At 44.7% G+C, this 18,348-nt stretch overlaps 1 protein-coding gene across 1 annotated transcript in view; it reads left to right on the top strand.

The window, feature by feature from the left end:
* The first annotated feature begins 545 nt into the window (after positions 1–545).
* Positions 546–18,348, top strand: part of LOC139054170 (cytochrome P450 4V2-like) — a 38,955-nt gene continuing 21,152 nt past the window's right edge. The window contains exons 1-4 of the mRNA XM_070530809.1: positions 546–795; positions 10,074–10,183; positions 12,110–12,198; positions 17,940–18,139. Coding sequence (XP_070386910.1) covers positions 546–795; positions 10,074–10,183; positions 12,110–12,198; positions 17,940–18,139 — 649 coding nt within the window. The remainder of the gene's footprint in view (positions 796–10,073; positions 10,184–12,109; positions 12,199–17,939; positions 18,140–18,348) is intronic.

The raw sequence follows: 18,348 nt of genomic DNA, 5'->3' as shown, positions 1-18,348 counted from the left end.
TCGCGCGTGATTCTTCGTTCCGAACAAAAGGCCCTCGCGTCTGCCATCCCTATTTCGGCTGGCACGGTCGAATACACGGAGGAGGTAACTGCCGGTGTGCCCTTTGTGACGGAGTGACCTGAACGGTGAAAGTGGCGCCAAGGCCGTGTTGTGCCAACAAGTTCGCGATCTTCACCCACTTGACGTGGCCGTCAACTTCGTAAACGGCCCAGTGCCCATATAAACGCAGTGCCACGCATCGGGAGCCTCGCTTTCGAACCGAACAGACCCGAGGAGAACACCGCAATACTCGACATTGCTGGTTTTGAGAATCGACAAAGCATCGTCCCCTCACCAAATTGGACAGGCTATAAAGGAGCCTTTTGCAGTCCCGGCGAAATTTTTCTGCACTATTGAGAAACTGATTCCTCGCTGCCATGAGCGAGGTATATGCCAGTTGGCCCCAGCGGAAAACGATTCGTTCGGAAGCATGAGCTGACTCCGCGAGTTCTACTCGGAGATATTATTCTCTACAACAACGTGCTCCTCATACCTTTTCTGAACTAATGGCCATCCGGTGGATCTCCCACAGTCTCGTCGGAACTTGCCAGCTGCACGCCTTGCTGGTTACAGTCGCGCTGTGTCTGCTCGGTGTTTTCGTGTGCTTTGTCGTTGTACCCGCCGCAGCAGAGTGGATAAAAACCTGGCTGGCTCTTAGGCCGCTGCCTGGACCCTGGGATGGCGTTCCTTTCTGGTTCTCCGCTGCCGCTTACTGGAACAAGAGCCGAGAGTACAGCGCTAAGGACGCCGCCGTCGGTGAGTGTTGGGCCGCACATTAAATCCACGTTTCCCCCCGCAAGACGTTCCCTTTCTTATACCTACCTGCGTGAATTGGCAGAGCTCTGGACATTGGGTGTCACAAGATCTTAATTTCCTTTTTTCGAGCTTATATGTGCGCTTTCGCGCCGCTTATTTTAGCAGTGCGGCTGAGAGCTTCCACCAGATTGATCGGATGTCCTTTAGTTTCTACGTATCACATTTCAACGGTATGTACGATGGTGCAACATTCAAATAACTATACCGTCCGGTGATGAAGCCCTATTTTAGCACTTTGGTAGTAATCGTTGGAAATGGCTCGTAGAGTTTACTGATCCTACATTTTGATGCTTATTAATGTTGGCTCAGACAGGGCATTCGTAACTTGAAAATGTCTAAACTCCACAGTATTGTTGCTACAGATATAAAGGAATGTGCAGCATCAAAGTGCGAGTCTGAAGCAACTGTTTCAAAGACTTAAAAGTAGCATACACAAAAGTCGCATACACAAATCCGTGTCCTGAAGATAATTTAAAAGAAGGCGAGAGACCTCCTTCCTACACAACATGTTCCCGCGCGGGAAAACAATGTCGTGAACTGAGGAGTGACCATTTGTAATTGGGAGGTCTGTGTCTGATTAGGTTATTTATTTATTTTAAGTGTCGCTACGGTGGAGCAATTGCCGGCAGCAACTGCAAGCCTAATCCCAACAGTAGCCTACAAGAACTCAACTCAACTCAACTAGCATACACAAAAGTAGAAAACACGCAAACGAAACCCCTAGATAACACGCAGCATTGTCCATATAAAACGGAAAATTAAAAGATTATGAAAACGGAAAGTAAAAGCGATGGAAGTTGAAGCTATGAAAATTGAGATGAAAGTACCTTTGCGAATCACACGCTTGCCAACTTTCTTAGGAGTTCGCCGCGCAAATTCTGGCGTCACTTCAGGGAAAAAAAGGGAAAAAAACTGAACAGATCGAACATGAGGGAAAAGTCCTGACACGAGTTGAAGACTTAGCCGAGACTTTCAGCTGCTTCTTTCAGTCTGTTTATACAACAGACAAAGGTGATAAGATACGCGAATACATCAACGGCGACAGGAGGGCCGCAATGGAACCACTTATTATCAGCCGTGAAGGCGCTTTACAGTTGCTGCATGAATTAGACGCGAAAAAGTGAAGCGAACCAGACAGTCTATCAACTGAATTTTTGAAACGATACGCCGAATATGCTTCCTTTTACTTAGAGATAATATTTGCGAAGTCAGTTGGAATGCATTCACTTCCACAAGACTGGCGCAATGCCATAGTAATTCCCGTTATTAAAGATGGCAACCGTACGCAAGTGAACAATTATCGACCCATATCCTTGATGTCAATTTGCTGCAAGGTCCTAGAACACGTTATTGGAAAACATATTATTAGTTTTCTTGACACTAACGAGTTACTTTCAACAAACCAGCATGGATTTAGGAACGGCCTTTCTACGGTGACACCGTTAACGGTGGCACCGTTAACTCCATGATTTCTATTTGAACATGGATGCACACTTGCAAACACACGTAATACGTGTTGATTTTAGAAAAACTTTCGATAATGTTTCTCACCGTAAATGCATTTTTACGCTTGATAGAATAGGAATAGGTAAATAAGTATTACAATGGATACAGGCCTATTTATCTATGCGTCAACAATCTTTAAGGATCGAGAATTGCACTTCAAGTTCATTGCGTGTGTATGCGGGGGTTCCCCAAAGTTCCGTTTTGGGACCAATACTGTTTTTGTTGTTAATGATATCAGTGCACTGGTTGAACCGCCTGTTAAAATGAAACTTTTTGCCGATGATTGCTTGATTTATTCTCCACTAGCTTGCGAAGGTGACCAAATTATTCTGAACAGACGCTTATAGGCATTAGCAGAGTGGTGGTTAAAATGGGACATGGAAATAAACTAAAGCAAAACAACATTTACGCATGCTCGCTCAAGTAGGAGCGAGCTTTCCTTCATGTACCACATCGGAAACAATCCTTCGAATAATTCAGCTTGTTTCAAATACTTAGGAGTCAGTGCTGTGCACACATTGCAATGGCACTCACACATTGATAATATATGTTCCAAGGCAAACCAAAAACTATACTTATTAAAGAAAAGGCTGGAATGGTGCTACATGGGACGTGAAATTAACAGCTTTCAAAACTTTTGCACGACCAGTTTTGGAGTACGCTTGAGTTGTATGGTCCCCTCATCAGAAAGTCCTGAAGGCAAAAATAGAAAGAATACAAAGACTGGCAGTCTGTTTCATCTGCGGTAAATACCGACGCATGGAGTCGGTTACAGCCTTGTTAAAATCGTGTGAACAAGCGCATTTGGAGGAACGCAGAGGTAAACACAGGCTTAAGTTTCTTTTCGAAATCATGAGTGATCGACCAAAAATAAACAAGGATTTATATATTCAACCTCCAGGAAGGAGATGCCCTCGTCTAAACAATAACAAAGCTATCCAACTTTATTTACCTCGTAGTGATGCTTTTCATTTCTCCTTTTTTCCTGGCACGCTTGAAATATGGAACAGATTGCCTAGTGCAGTTGTGAGCAAAGAGGGGTCTGCCGATTTTGAAAATGCGTTATATACTTTCTTTTGCGACGATGTATACTAAATTTTGCTGTGAGCATTCATTTATTTTTTTTACTTTTTTTGTATAACTGCTCTTCTTTGCTCCTTGCTTTTTTTTTTAACTACCAATAGCGTCAGTGCATTTTGTATGGTATGAAAATTATGTATCATGTATTCTTGACACATCACCCTCCCTGTAATGACCCCAAGAACGAGGTTGACAGTATCAAATAAATAAAATAAATAAAAATTTCCCTGACGAATGCTTCACCAATAAAATAGGCCTACGTCTTGCATCTCGCACGAAGATACTTCGCGCGGTTTGAATTTTATTCAAGAAAAAACCCTCCCAGCATACCTCTTTTTTTTATAGCGCCCGATCTTTTTTCTGGCACTCTGTGAGAAGATAGCGCAAGACCACCGGTGCAGCTCATTTATTTTGCTATGCTGCCATTACATTCATAAGGACGCTAATTATTCAGTTAGTTAATCAAGCAAAGTTTAACAGACAACGGTATAATCATTTACATTAGGGCTAATACATCTTGCTATTGCACAATCAGCCTTTTTTCATGAAAGTTCATGCCCACGCCGTTTCGTGGAAAGCAATGTCATCTGAATTTACCATAATGTACGTACCACGGAATCAAAAAGCTTTATTTCGTGTTGACGGCATTCATGGTGCATTCACATATTGGCATCGAAAGTTGAAAACACGCTGAAAAAGAAGAAAGAAAATATACGGGACGAATCATGGGTCCCGTCTATTTTGTCTCTTTACTTGTTCTTGAATTTGCGCTGTACATATGAATGCAAGCTATAGCTAACCAACTAGCCCGTATTTCCTCTTTGCCGAGGTGAGCAGGGATGACCGGTTATCTTTGCGACGTGACGTAGTAAGGCGAAAGATAATAATGGGAAAATTTGACATGATGAAAGTGTGTTTTGTTTTGTACCAGTCAAAGCACGTGCACAACCTTTCGAAAGGTTTGTCCGCACGTGAGGCCAGCCCGCACCACGCACAAGGGGACTGGGGCAGGTCTCGTTTGTATACAGCGCATGCTTAAGTCATGTCCATCCACGTCCGAGTAGAGGGGACGCGCGCGCTTTGCGTCTCCCCTCTAACCAGGTCGTGGCCTATCTACTTACAAGTCCATAGTCTAGCACCAGTTTCCAGGTGCCTGTTCCGCACACGGGCCACGAAATATATTGGCGTTCCACGTCGTTTTCGCCTGCACAGCGTGTAGACGGCGTGTTGGGAAAATACTGCGTAGGAAGCCAGTGAGATTCTCGCATACATTGGGAAACGCATTACCAGCTTACTATACTCGCGGACAACTTTCTGTGGCTATGAAGGAAAAGCTACGGAGGCAGAGCGCGCAACAGCGAGAGCGCTTCTGAAAAGAATCCCGCGTTTTCATCCACGTTAGTTTAAACAGGGGAAGAGAAAACATAAACACGCTATTAGCGGTATAGTTAAATAAGGTAAAACACAGCACGCAATGTAAATGTTTATTATTTTGTGGCTTTTCCCTTCCGCATCTGGGCAAACGCAAAACCGTCGCACGTGGAAGCTGCGTCGATTCAGCATCTGTTCCGAGAAACCAAAACACTCAAACGCTGGCGGACTACTTGGCGCGGTATTACATGTGCAGAAGTTCCGCCCCCGTAGCTTTCTCTTCATAGTAACAAAAAGTTATCCGCGAGTATTTAAAAAAATCGATATTTTATAGAGTGAAATAGGCCTACCACTAGTAAAGTCGTTACACAACCACACGCAGTGCCATGATCTTTATGATTCGAAATTCTTGTGCCGACAACCAACAGTGACGTACGTCACCATGCGCAACTGACCGGTGCAGTGAGCGAAGATATTGCGAAGAAAATGTGAAGAGTGCCGGAATTGTGCCACTTAATTCCAATTTAGCTTATCACAAAGCTTTGTCGCTGATCATGAGAACCACTCAGCTACGATCCGTACAGACCTAAGCAAGTTTTCCGTCTCATCAGCAGCTTTATATACTGCAAACGGTTTCACTCGCGTGATAGCTGCAGCGGGAGTGCGCCCCCAAAAAACTTCCGGTCACGGGCCTTATCAGTCTACTGGGGCCGTATAACGTAAAACTATTCCAATATGTATTTATTCCAATCTCCTGACGTCAAATTTGCGTAACCGCCGACGCAAGCATCGGGTCGTCACCCACAGAGTTGTCTCAACAAAAGAATCAAATGCTCCGCTCGTTCATAGGAGGTCACTTTTGTTTGCTTGGAAAACTAATAATATCACCTGCAGTGATCGGCTTGTCTTATCTAATTGGCTCACAAGAGGCGAGCATCATGCTCAAGTGGAAAGGGATTTGATGGGGCCGAGCCGCTGCAGTGAATATTGATAACCTGATGATGAGGGTGGTGCCGGCGTCTGCGATTGGTCCGCTTACTCTTACTTAGCTTGCGGTGCCTCGTGTACAATCGCGGCGGCATGCAACGGAAGCTTAAGAATGACGCTGAGACGGATCCTCAGCAAAGAAGAGTTGGCAGAACGAGGTCGTAAACGTGCCGAAAGTTCTCGAAAACGTTACACAGTCACGCAGAAAGTTTTATTACACGCAAATATGCCCATGCTCTCCGGAAGGGGCGAGTAGCCAGTGCCGGAGCCATCGGCGGCAGCCATCTTGTATTCCTTTCGGAACGGGGCAGCCTGCCGCTGTTCAGAAGAAAATTCACTTTTGTTCGGCATATTAATGCATCTTTAATGCGTACGCGTCACTTAGACGCGGTAAGTTCTTGCGGTTTTGTGACGTCGCATGAGAGGCAAGTGAAGTGGATGCAGCCCGAAAACTTTTGACCAATAGCCGAGGGCTAACGGCGAAAAGGCGTCGAATAAAAAATAACGAGTTTTGTTTTGTTCGGTCAAATTATGCATAATCAGTGTGCACACGTCATATCAGATGGAGAGCTATCGCGGTTATCGTGACGTCGCTTGACAGACAGGTGAAGGGGGGGGGGGGGGGGGGTCCAAAAAAGTTTTTGATCAATCGCAGTGGGCTGATCGCAGAATTAGAATAGAAAAGTTGCGAATAGTTTTACGTTATAGCGCCCCTGCCCCGGAACACAAAGCGCGTTTTTAGGTTGTTTTACTGGCGGACAGTCTATTTTTAAGTTTTCAGATAAAATACATGCGCATTACGCCTCAAGACAAATACAAACAAATTTTCGTATAACTTATGGCAACATTCTCTTGTAAAATTGTTCTTATGTACAGAAGAAAGTCTTGAAAATCTGCGGGCTTAGATTTTATCGCACTTTTGCTTGTCAATATCGCAGCCGATGCCTTTCTTGCTTGCTAAATTTAGCGGGCTACGTCAATGAGCAAAACCGGAAACAGTCCAGGGCCTATGTTTATAAACAGTGATAGGGTCTATACGTACATTTCTCCGCTTGAAATTTCTTGCCATGTTAATAAAAAAAACAACTTCGTTCTTTCGAGAAGCACCATTAAAGCAATCTGAAAACTGAGTATTTCAACTAGGTAAAAAATAATCGATGATTACGATACTCCCTAAGGCGAAATTTGAGCGCAGCTCTATGCGTGTTTTCATTTCGCTGTGTATTGACTGGCCCGGACAATCTATCTCATGCGGCACGTTGCAAACGAAACGAAGTGTAGCGCGACTGTCTCGCTAATCGGGAGATCGAGAGAGGCAGCGCGTGTGTGACGCGTGGGCGCGATTCACAGCAGCTGCTGCAGACAGACTTCTGCTCATGCAGGGCTTTCTTTCAGTATCAGTATGGTATCAGTAGACGTCCTCGCGGCATGCCTTATCGATGGCGTCATCGGTGAACAGACGGCGTGCGCTACTCTGGCGCCATCTCTTAGCTATCGTCACCGCAGAACACGTCTTGCGCGGCACTACGCGTTTCTTCACATCACCCGTCACGGTTGCTCAGAGGCCAAGGTGTTGGGCTGCTAAGCACGAGGTCGCGGGATAAAATCCCGGCCATGGCGGCCCCATTTCGGTGGGGGCGAAATGCGAAAACACCCGTGGTGCTTTGATTTAGGTGCATGTTAAAGGACCCCAGGTGGCCCAAATTTCCGGAGTCCGCCACTACGGCGTGCCTCACAATCAGATCGTGGTTCTGGCACGTAAAACCCTGGGATTGAATTTACTTCTCATTGTTCAGCTGCACTCTCCTCCTTTGCCTTCCTCCTCGCGCTGTCTTCGCTATCGCCCTCTTTCATCCCCCACTGCGATCCTCGCTCACTCTTTCATCGTTCGCTGTGCTCATTCGCTCGTTTACGCCGGGGGGCGCCGAGGTACGCCGACGTTCAACGCAGGAGCTGGCGCCCAAGAGCTGCGCTCTAAAACATTGGAACATTCTGATTCATAGAGACCATCTTTCGAATCAGTTTTTCTTTCTCACACACTCTCTACTACGAGCTTTCCACGCAACATGAAACAGGTTTTCCCCTGCAAAAAGCAGTACAGCTCGTGTGCGCTTGTGTGCCAAGTGTACCGAATCAACATCCTCTATACAGTTCTGGTCTATTGGCCGTTTTTCAGTCTCGAAACACAAAGCTTTTCTATGAAACCACTTTTACTTCCAACTCACTGTCGTTGCATAAGGACGCTTGCTATCAATGTGCTGAATTCCTGGCTTTGGAAGCTAGCACTAGTCTGAAGGGGCACATCCCTTCCGGCACGTGAGTTTCAACTGTGCAAATTTCAATATGTGCCCTGAAGTAATTACTAATAAAGTTAAATGGTAAACATCTACTGTGGTAACTGAGCAGGGCGGTTTATCGTGCATGTAATGCCGCTCTCTTCAAACAACCGAGCTGCCGAAGCGGAACTGCGCTGTCCGTCATACAGGACTGCTACGACGTCCTTAACAGGTCACAACTTCACAGCACTCCAGCCCGTACTGCTACTAAGTCCTGTAAAACAGCTGACTCAATGTTTCCGCCGTCCAAAGATGCGATTGATAAGAGATAAGGAAAGTGTGATATTGCTTGTTTTCTTCCGGTATCGGTGCATTGTTTCCTCACAGCGGACATAGGGAGTTCTAGCTCAACTTTATGGTCCTCTGCGCTCTGTCTCGTGCAACCTAACCATTTTGCCGCAGCCACACATGCCGGCAGCGGACATCACAAGCCGCTCCGCAGTCGAGAAGAGGCACCAGAACGTAATACGCGATGGCGCCTCCACTTGGCTTCTTTGGCGTTTCGCAGCCTAGGTAACCACACGTCGCTCGCGTTTCCAGGCCGAGCGCATATATTTATGTTACATGGCATTTGGAAAATGTTGGCGCCTTTAAGCGGCGCCATCTACTTCTCTTCACATGGAACGAATGTGTACCATCAATGACGTAACAAGCTGAGATTGAACAAAAGAAATCTAACAGGAGCGAAAAAAAATCAGACTTACACTATGTGCCCGGAATTCATGTGTTTTCCTGTGACCTGGTTTCGTGTTTTCAATATTTAGTGCATCTAAGTAAGTTGACTTTACGTTCTAGTGTGTTTCATGTTACCTTAGCTGTGAACGGTTGTGCTGTATTTATCTGAGCTGACCTTACACTCTAGTTTTTTTTTTTCATATGTGAACTCTTTTGCGAGTTGTCTTTTCTGCCTTTAATCGTGATGACTTTACGTTATAGTGTGTTTTATCTTATGTTGATTATGAGCTCTTTTTTAGTGCATTTACGTCACCTGACTTCAAGTCTGGTTTTTTTCGCTCCTGTTAGATTTCTTTTGTTCAATCTCGGCTTGTGACTTCATTGATAGTACACATTCTTTCTATGTGAAGAGAAGTAGATGGTGCCGCCTAAAGGCACCAACATTTTCCAAATACCATTGTAAGCGAGAAGAAGAGGGGGAAAGGTGGGTGGAGGAGAGGAAAAAGAAGTAAGAATATGACAAGGTACTCATCCTTGTTTATTCTCACTTCTTCTTCCTCTCCAACCCCCCCCTTTCCTCTTCTTCTCCCTTACACATAGTTCCCGAGGCAATGATATATTTCATGTCATCCTCCATTTCCTGTTATAAATTTCTGAAAGGGAGTAATAAGAATGAAAATTACTGGTTAAAGTTTAAGCAAACGCATCTTTAAAAAATGCGGATTGACAATAGCTTTCTGCTGTATTAGCTAAAGCTGTATTTCATTTACCTGCTTAATTTTCTCGTGATCACCATGACAGCAGGAGCAGGTAATATAGTTAAGGAATAACTTTTATATGGTAGGCAAAATTTCATCGAGTGCAATATGGCTGTGCTGCCAGATAAGAAACCTCACTAAGCAAGTGGTGCGTACATCAAGGCATAGGAGGACAGACTGTAGGGGACGAAATTATTTTCTCGACTGTATACGATAACCACTTTAAACACACTACTACACCCTTTGGCAACTCGTCATCATTACAGCTCTCTAAGTCATTAACTCCAAACAGAAGGAGATAGGTTTCTTTATTATAATTTCTAAAACAAAACTACATTCTTTATAACGCTTACAATTTTAGAAACTGGACACATGCATGAGACAACTTTTGTTGGACTATAATCAGGCGAATCTTTCTGCTTTGTGGATAGATGAAGTTGTGGAATGGAGTGCAGACCATCGCTCGTCATCGTCTAAACTTTCGCATGAAATCTTTCTATTGCAGGGTTCTTTAGTGTCATATGCGAACTGTGCGAAACTTACAAAGGACAGACGTTCAAGGCCTACATTGGCATGCTGCCCATCGTAGTTCTTCACACTCCTGAAGCAGTCGAGGTAAGCACCGCACGCAACGGTGTCATATGCGACAAACTATACAGTGCTTTTTTTTTTTTGCTCCAACCACTCCTTTCTTTTTAATAAAAGCCCGCAAACGTTACTCGTATCACGTCACTACAAATTAATTATCTGCCCGAACGGACACCATTTGCAATAGATAATAATGCAATTCATTAACTAAATAAGTTTAAATCATTAAGTTTAATTATTCAGCATTAATTGACGGCTTAGTTGGAAATTGAGCGCAGATTATTTTGTTATTATTATTATTATTGGAAAGTTGAAGGGCACCCGCCTATCTGTCTAGATCCGTGTGTCAAGATTTGAAAAACGCCATGTGAACCGAAATTATTGGTCTCAAGTTATTCGTCCAATTTATCTGATTACGCACTCCGCAGTGCGAAGCGCAGCTCGCGGTGCAACCCTCCTGTGTTTTAACAGCGTGTTGTAATAAACAGCGTGTTGTATTAAACGGAGCTTCACTCTACGGCACGGCTTCTGCTGCTGATGTGGGGATGCGCACAATCGGGAGTTGCGCACAGTGACAATCGGAAAAAGACCGTGCGAAAACGCAAGTGCAACGGCTGCTTCACTGTACGGCACGATTTTACGTCACCCCGTGGTCGGACAGCTCGGGAGCCGCGTTTCGCGGTGCCGCGTTCGTAACCGGGCAAGTTGAATCAGCCATTTGGGACCACGCATTTCGCTCTGCATGGCCATCTTGAATATTGCAAACGTGGAACTGGATTATCTACCATAAATATGTGCTGTAAACTTGCTAATCATGAAGCTAATTAATACCGTTCGTTTGATTAATGATGGATCGCACTTGATTGTTCTTGAAAATGACATACGCCCGGGCAGATCATTAATGTGTGGGGGCAAAATTCAAGTAACTTTGCATGCTTTGTTTTTATTATTGTTCGAAGTAAAAAAAACATATACGATGGTCAGAATTTATTGCACAGAAACGCTACCGCTTGACGAAGAGCATCACTTCCACGATACGAAACGACGTGCGTGTATTTGTTTCAGAACGATAGCTCCTCAAAAAAGGGCGAGTTAACATTAGTTGCACTGTTGGCATTGCCTCAGTGTAATGTCTGGTCTTCCAAGCTGTCGTGTGGATTCATGACCTGTGCACATATATTAGGCAGACTGAAATTCCTGCGTCTTTTTTTTTGTAAAATAAGCAAAGCTATTTAAAGAGAAGCAAATACTGTTGCAGTGATGCGTACGTCATCTCTATCTGTAAATTTCCTCTAAAACTTTTAACTTGAAAACTTCACCAACTTATGAAGGTGATATGAATAGTAGAAAAATGTGGATGGCTGCTGAGTCGCACATCTGCCAGCTTTTCTTTCTTTTTTTAGCGTTGTCTTGCCACAATGCTGTACTTTCGGTTTTTTTGTAAGCTTAGTTTAGCTTTCCAAGTTTGGCTTTGCAACCGAACCGTCTTTTCTATAACAATACGAAGTAAGAGCCGAATTCACAAACTGTTTCGTTTGCAAATGGTCCTCAAATCCGCCGGCCTCTTCGCTAATATGTTCGCATCCCAATTTTCCAGCAGCAGTTCTTCCAAATTGCTATAAGGCATAAACTTCTTTCTGAGTCCGCTCCTTGGTCCTAGATATACTGGGTCGTTTTCAGAGCCAAGATAAATGAGTGGTACCGAAGTGAAACAAGTATCTTAACGCCACCCGGTTCCCTTAAAACGTATTATTCAAAAAAAAACTAAACCACTTGTGACTGTTCTATCTGTTATTCATGTTATGAACGTTTCTATAAGTGAAACCACTTATTTGCCCTGTTCAGTCTACTTCCTAAATCCGTAACGTTCGCTGAGTAGAAGGCATGGCAGACAGTAATATGCTATCTCTCTCATTAACGTCGTTGGCACTAAAATAAGCGTTCGATTTGCAGCCACTTCTCTCCAGCAAGGACAACTTGGCGAAACCGGACTTGTACAACTTTATAGCTGCCTGGCTTGGGCCAAACAATCTCCTGACAAGGTTGGCAACAGAACTGACTGCTATACCTCAACGTTGAGGGTTTTGTGTGAGCTGAAGATAACTTTTTACACATAAGTGTTAAGTGCTGTTCAAGTTCAGCGAAAGTATATTAGGTACCTAGGCGTTCAAGACCACGTGCATGCGTGAGATTCGGGAAGCAAGAGGTTAGGACCACGGAGGATGACACTATATCATGCAACCTATGACGATCAGCAAAACCCGCCAAGTGCGGTCAAATCAGTGGATCTCTTAGGCATGTAGAGCCCTCTGGGCGGTACTTTTCGGCGACAAGGTAGCCTAGCTGCCTGCGGGATTATCTTACTGAGCTATGTCGAATGCTCGGTTGCGGTAGTCGGAAGGTCAATTTGCCCCCCACCCCCGGTTTCTTTTTTTTTCTTTTTTTTTCTTTTTTAATTTGACAGTCCGCAGTGCGCTACATCTGCAGGCTTGGAGTGACACCTGACACCGGCGAAAGATGCCGAGAGCGAGTGCGGCTATACTAATCAAAAAATTAAATTATGGGGTTTTACGTGCCAAAACCACTTTCTGATTATGAGGCACGCCAAAGTAGAGGACTCGGGAAATTTTGACCATCCGGGGTTCTTTTATTAACGTGCACCTAAATCTAAGTACAGGGGTGTTTTCGCATTTCGCCCCCATCGAAATGCGGCCGCCGCGGCCGGGATTCCATCCCGCGACCTCGTGCTCAGCAGCCTAACACCATAGCCACTGAGCAACCATGGCGGATCTATACTAATCCAGGTATAACCAAATTAGGAAGGCCCACTAAGCTTGAACAAAGACACACCCTCACCAGAACAGGAATTGGCCTCTCTGGTGCAGTATTCTGCCACAACCTCCCTGATATCTACAATTAACCAGGGCGGCGGTCAGACCTGTAACGCAGCAGAGGGTGCTGTTGTGCCATTACCACAAGCCCGGATTCCGAATCTGCAAGATGCGGAATCTATCCTGCGAGCGCCATAATTCTCCCTTCACAAGACAAGATGCTGCGCCGTCGTGCGGGAGAAGCCTCGGCGAGCAGCGTGTTTAGACGTGTCCGCGTGTGCCAGACGGCCCGGCGCCGCACCTCCCTTGCCTGGAGGTCACCGCGCGCGCGAACTTTGAACCGGGTGGCCAGCGCGGTCGCTGGTTGGACCCCTCGGACGACCGTCGTGTGCTGACTTTGTATTGGGCCGTTTGAGTGACAATGGGCCTCGGGGATTATAAAAGCAGCGACACGCCGCTCGAAAACAGGATCTGCCGACCCCACCGGGAGAGTGTGTCGCTCCCGACTGGGGTGAGACGTGTAACGCGTTTTCGCCGGACGTCGTCGTGCGAGAACAGTCGCGTTTGTTGTGAGCACTCGTCCCCAGTGCCGACCCGTTCATGTCCTGTATGATAACCTGTATATAATGTATAAAGTCCCTTTTGTTATTCTCATCGACGCCAGGCTCGGAGTCTTCGCTACCAACGCTCTGTCACGAAACGGGTGACGAGCGCTACGGGACCACAAAGCCGTAATCGTGGTGCAGCGGTGCAAGTTCGTAACACTGGCGGCACCGGTTGGATGTCGTAACAGTGCTAAGAATCTCTGAGTCCGGACAGGCCACCAATGGAAACAGACCCTGTCAACCTTTAACTGCCGAACTCTGTCGAGTGACGCTAGCTTAGCAGGTCTCTTTCGGGAACTATCAGACATTGTTTGGGATATAATCGGCCTTAGTGAGATTAGAATAACTGATGAGGCTTATACATTGCTGAATAACGGACATGTCCTCTGCCATAGAGGTCTCCTAGATAAGAAGCAATACGGGGTGGGATTCCTAATCCATAAGGACATAGCGGGCAACATAGACGAATTCTACAGCATTAATGAGAGGGTAGCAGTAGTCGTAATCAAACCCAATAGGAGGTATAGATTAAAGGTATTACAAGCCTACGCTCCAACATCCAGTCACGACGATGAGGAAGTAGATCAGTTTTATGAACGTATTGAATTAGGGATGAGAAAAGTGCAAACTTGGTATACAGTAGTAATGGGTGACTTCAATGCAAAAGTGGGGAAAAGCAGGCGGGTGAACAGGAAATTGGCAACTACGGCTTCGATTCTACAAACGCTAAAGGAGAGATGCTGGTAGAATTGGCAGAAAGGAATCAGCTGAGAATAATGAACACCTTTTTCAGGAAACGTAGCAACAGAAAGGGGACGTGGAAAAGCCCTAATGGTGAAACAAGAAATGAAATTGACTTCATACTTTCTGCCGATCCCAGAATAGTGCAGGATGTAGAAGTGATAGTTAGGGTAAACTGCATTGATCATAGGTTAGTGATGACTAGGATTCACCTCAATTTGAACAGAGTAAAATTGGCCATGAAAAACAGGTCAGCTCAAAGGCAGACAGGGTAAAAGCAGACAAATTTAGGCTGGTACTTGCAAACAAATATGTAGCCTTGACAGAGAGATGATGATGATGACATAGAGGTAATGAATGAAACTGTAACGAGGTTGGCTTCAGAAGCAGCAATTGAAGTGGGAGGCAAGGCACCAAGGCAATCAGTAGGCAAGCTCTTCCAAGTAACAAAGAACCTAATAAAGAAACGACAAAGAATGATAGTGTCCAACTAATGAGATAAGATAGAATTCGCGGAACTGTCAAAACTGATCAACAAAGCGAAAATAAGTGATATTCGAAATTATAACGTGAGAAAGACTGAAGAAGCCGTAAAAAATGGACGCAGCCTGATATTAGTGAGAAGGAAACTGGACATAGGACAAACCAAGATGTACGCACTCAAAGGTAAGCAGGCTAATATCATCAGCAATCTCGAAGGTATAATAAAAGCAACGGAAGGATTCTATACTGACCTGTACAGTACCCAGAGGACTCGGGAGTACTTTATTCGAAACAATAATGAACAGTATACGGAAACTCCTCCAATAACTAGAGGTATTCAAGGCATGAAACGGGGAAAAGCGGCGTAAGATGATGGCATAATAGTCGATTTAATCAAAGATAGAGGAGACATAATGCTAGGAAAACTGGCGGCTCTGTATACGAAGTGTCTATCGACTGCAAGGGTCCCAGAAAACTGGAAGAATGCAGACACCATACTAGTCCACAAAAAGGAGACATTAAAGAACTGAAAATTTATAGGCCCATTAGCCTATTCGCAGTATTATATAAAATATTTACCAAAATAATGTCCAATAGAATAAAGGTAACACTGGACTTTAGTCAACCAAGGGAACAGGCTGGCTTCTGGAAGGGATACTCTACTGTAGATCACATCTATGTCATTAATCAGGTTATCGAGAAATCCGCAAAGTACAATAAGCCTCTCTATTTGGCTTTCATAGATTACGAAAAAGCATTTGATCCAGTAGAGATACCAGCAGTCATGGAGGCATTGCGTAATCAAGGAGTACAGACCTCTTACGTAAATACCCGAGAAAATATCTACAGAGATTCCACAGCCACCTTAATTCTACACAAGAAAAGTAGGAAGATACCTATAAAGAAAGGGGTCAAACAAGGAGAGACAATCTCTCCAACGCTATTTGCTGCGTGCTTGGAAGAAGTGTTCGAGCTATTAAACTCGGTAAGTTCAGGACTAAGGATCGACGGCGAATACCTCAGCAACCTTCGGTTTGCCGATGACATTGTTCTATTGAGCAGCACTTCGGACGAGTTACAACAAATGATTGAGGACCTTAACAGGGAGAGTGGGGTTGAAGATTAATATGCAGAAGACAAAGACAACGATAAATAACCGGGCAAGGGAACGAGAGTTCAAAATCGCAAGTCAGCCTCTACAGTCTGTGAAGGAGTACGTTTACCTAGGTCAACTAATCACAGGGAACCCTGACCTTGAGAAGGAAATTCACAGAACAATAAAAATGAGTTGGATCGCATACGGCAGACATCGTGAGCTCCTGACTGGGAGCTTACCATTTTCATTGAAAAGGAAAATATAAAATCAGTGCATTTTACCGGTGTGGACGTATGGGGCACAGATTTGGAGACAGACAAAGAAGCTAGAGAACAAGTTAAGGACCGCGCAAAGAGCGATGGAACGAAGGTTGCTAGGTATAACTATAAGAGACAGAAAGAGAGCGGTTTCGATTAGAGAGCAAACGGGTATAGACAATAGTCTAATGGTCATCAAGAGAAAAAAATAGCGCTAGGCAGGTCATGTAATGCGGAGATTAGACAACCGTTGGACCATTAGGGTGACAGAATGGGTACCAAGAGAAGGGAAGCGCAGTAGGGTATGGCAGAAGACTAGGTGGTGCGACGAAATCAGGGAATATGCGGGTGCTAGTTGAAATCGGTTGGCGCAGCACAGGCATAATTCGAGATCGCAGGGAGAGGCCTTCGTCCTGCAGTGGGCATAAAATTGGCTGATGCCGCTGCTGCTGGTGATGATGATGATGATGATGATGATTCATTAAGCATTCTGAGCAGACGCAAGTTCCGAGTTTGCGCAATGTGACGGGGTTGTTGTTGTTGTTGTTGTTGTTGTTGTTGTTGTTGTTGTTGTTGTTGTTGTTGTTGTTGTCGTCGTCGTCGTCGTCATCGTCTCGACTATATTTGATAACCGCTGTCCCTTAAGAGGATTCATCTAACTGCTTAACGGCAATGGTGTTACTACAAATATTTATTTTTAAAAGCATACCACAGATAAAGTTCCGGGGAACAAGTAATAGATTTAAGTATATATGGAAGAGGTACAGGTGGCGCTTGCTTCAGCGCCCGGCGTTTACGTACTAAAACACCATTCAGAACTGATAACGTTGTGGTTCCCTTCTTAGCAAGGCTTGACACCGCGGTAATCAAATACTGGGGTTTAGAACACGGCCTACAAGGCCGTGTTAGACACGACATTTCTGCTTCTTTAGACGGTCACTACGAATTCCTTAAAATATGAATGTAATTGTGGTTTCCAATCCTCTGAATTTCTGAGATACTTGTTCACAATGTTCTTGTCGATTTTAGCTAATACTGTACATCATGCAATAAGCGTTCAATTATGTGCTTGTTTCATGAAGTGGCAAATGTAGACGCTTCACAGAATACTCAAAAACATCGTAGCGCTTCCGGTTTCGTTTGTTCTTTCACTGACACATGTCTCTAGATGAGGTGTAAAAAATATAGAATGCACTCTTTCTTGTCATAAGGAATCATATCTGGGTGTACTTGAATGAGGCGCGAAATAGATTTCGTGAAAAGGGAGAGAAAGAAGAAGACATGGAAGTGCTAACTTTTTTCTGTCCCTCTTCACGAAATTTATTTCGCGCTACATTCAAGTATACGTAGATAATCTAAGCACCAACTTGCCTTAGAAGGAGTCCTTTTGGAATCATAACTGTTTCTTCACCATTATACTTAAGACGCTCAAGACATTTAGTCCTTCAGTAAGAAGCTTTAAAAAGCTATGTACCATTCGAATACAATGGTACACTGTTCTTAAAAATGTTAAATGCACTCGCGTACGAAATGTGTTCGTGCGCGGAGATGCCACTTCTGCGGTAGGGCGCGGACACATTCCAGCCAGAACCTGCGCAGCTGCGCAGCATTACCGCGTTATGATTAGCTTCGATTCCTCTAGAGCACTTGTGTGTTGTCGGATTTTTACTGAAGCCAGGGCTTTCCGGCGCTGGGCGTTTCTTTTCTCCTCTGAACTTCCGCGGAAGAAATTCGAGCCTAACCTTTCTCTGTTTGTCTTTTCCATTTCAGCCGAGGGGAGCCTTGGAGGCAAAAGCGCAAAATATTCACGGCCGCATTCCACGCACGCGTGCTCGACTCGTACATGGACGTTTTCGACAGCAACAGCGAGGCTTTCATCCAGCAAATTGAGCAGTTCATGCGAAGCAACCCAAATGAACCTTTCTGCTGTTTTAAGGGGCTTCAGAAATGCTTCGTGGACATCATGGCCCGTACGTATTTTCGTACGACAGCTTCTCCGCTAAAGTATTCTCCGACTGTGTAAGAGTTAGTTCGGTGGGGCGAAAACAAAATAAAGAAAGGAAGGGCTGTAGTCGCACAACTAAGCACCATGTGACCAGAGCGTAAATCTTGTAGGACATTTTTTTTTCTCCTCAAAACAGAAAATTTTGACATGCAGAGAAAAATTCAACGCAAGGTT

The sequence above is a fragment of the Dermacentor albipictus genome, chromosome 1 (assembly GCF_038994185.2).
Source record: "Dermacentor albipictus isolate Rhodes 1998 colony chromosome 1, USDA_Dalb.pri_finalv2, whole genome shotgun sequence".
Taxonomy (NCBI): Eukaryota; Metazoa; Arthropoda; class Arachnida; order Ixodida; family Ixodidae; genus Dermacentor; species Dermacentor albipictus.
Note: the sequence above shows the minus strand (reverse complement) of the source record. Positions and strands in the feature narration are given on the sequence as shown.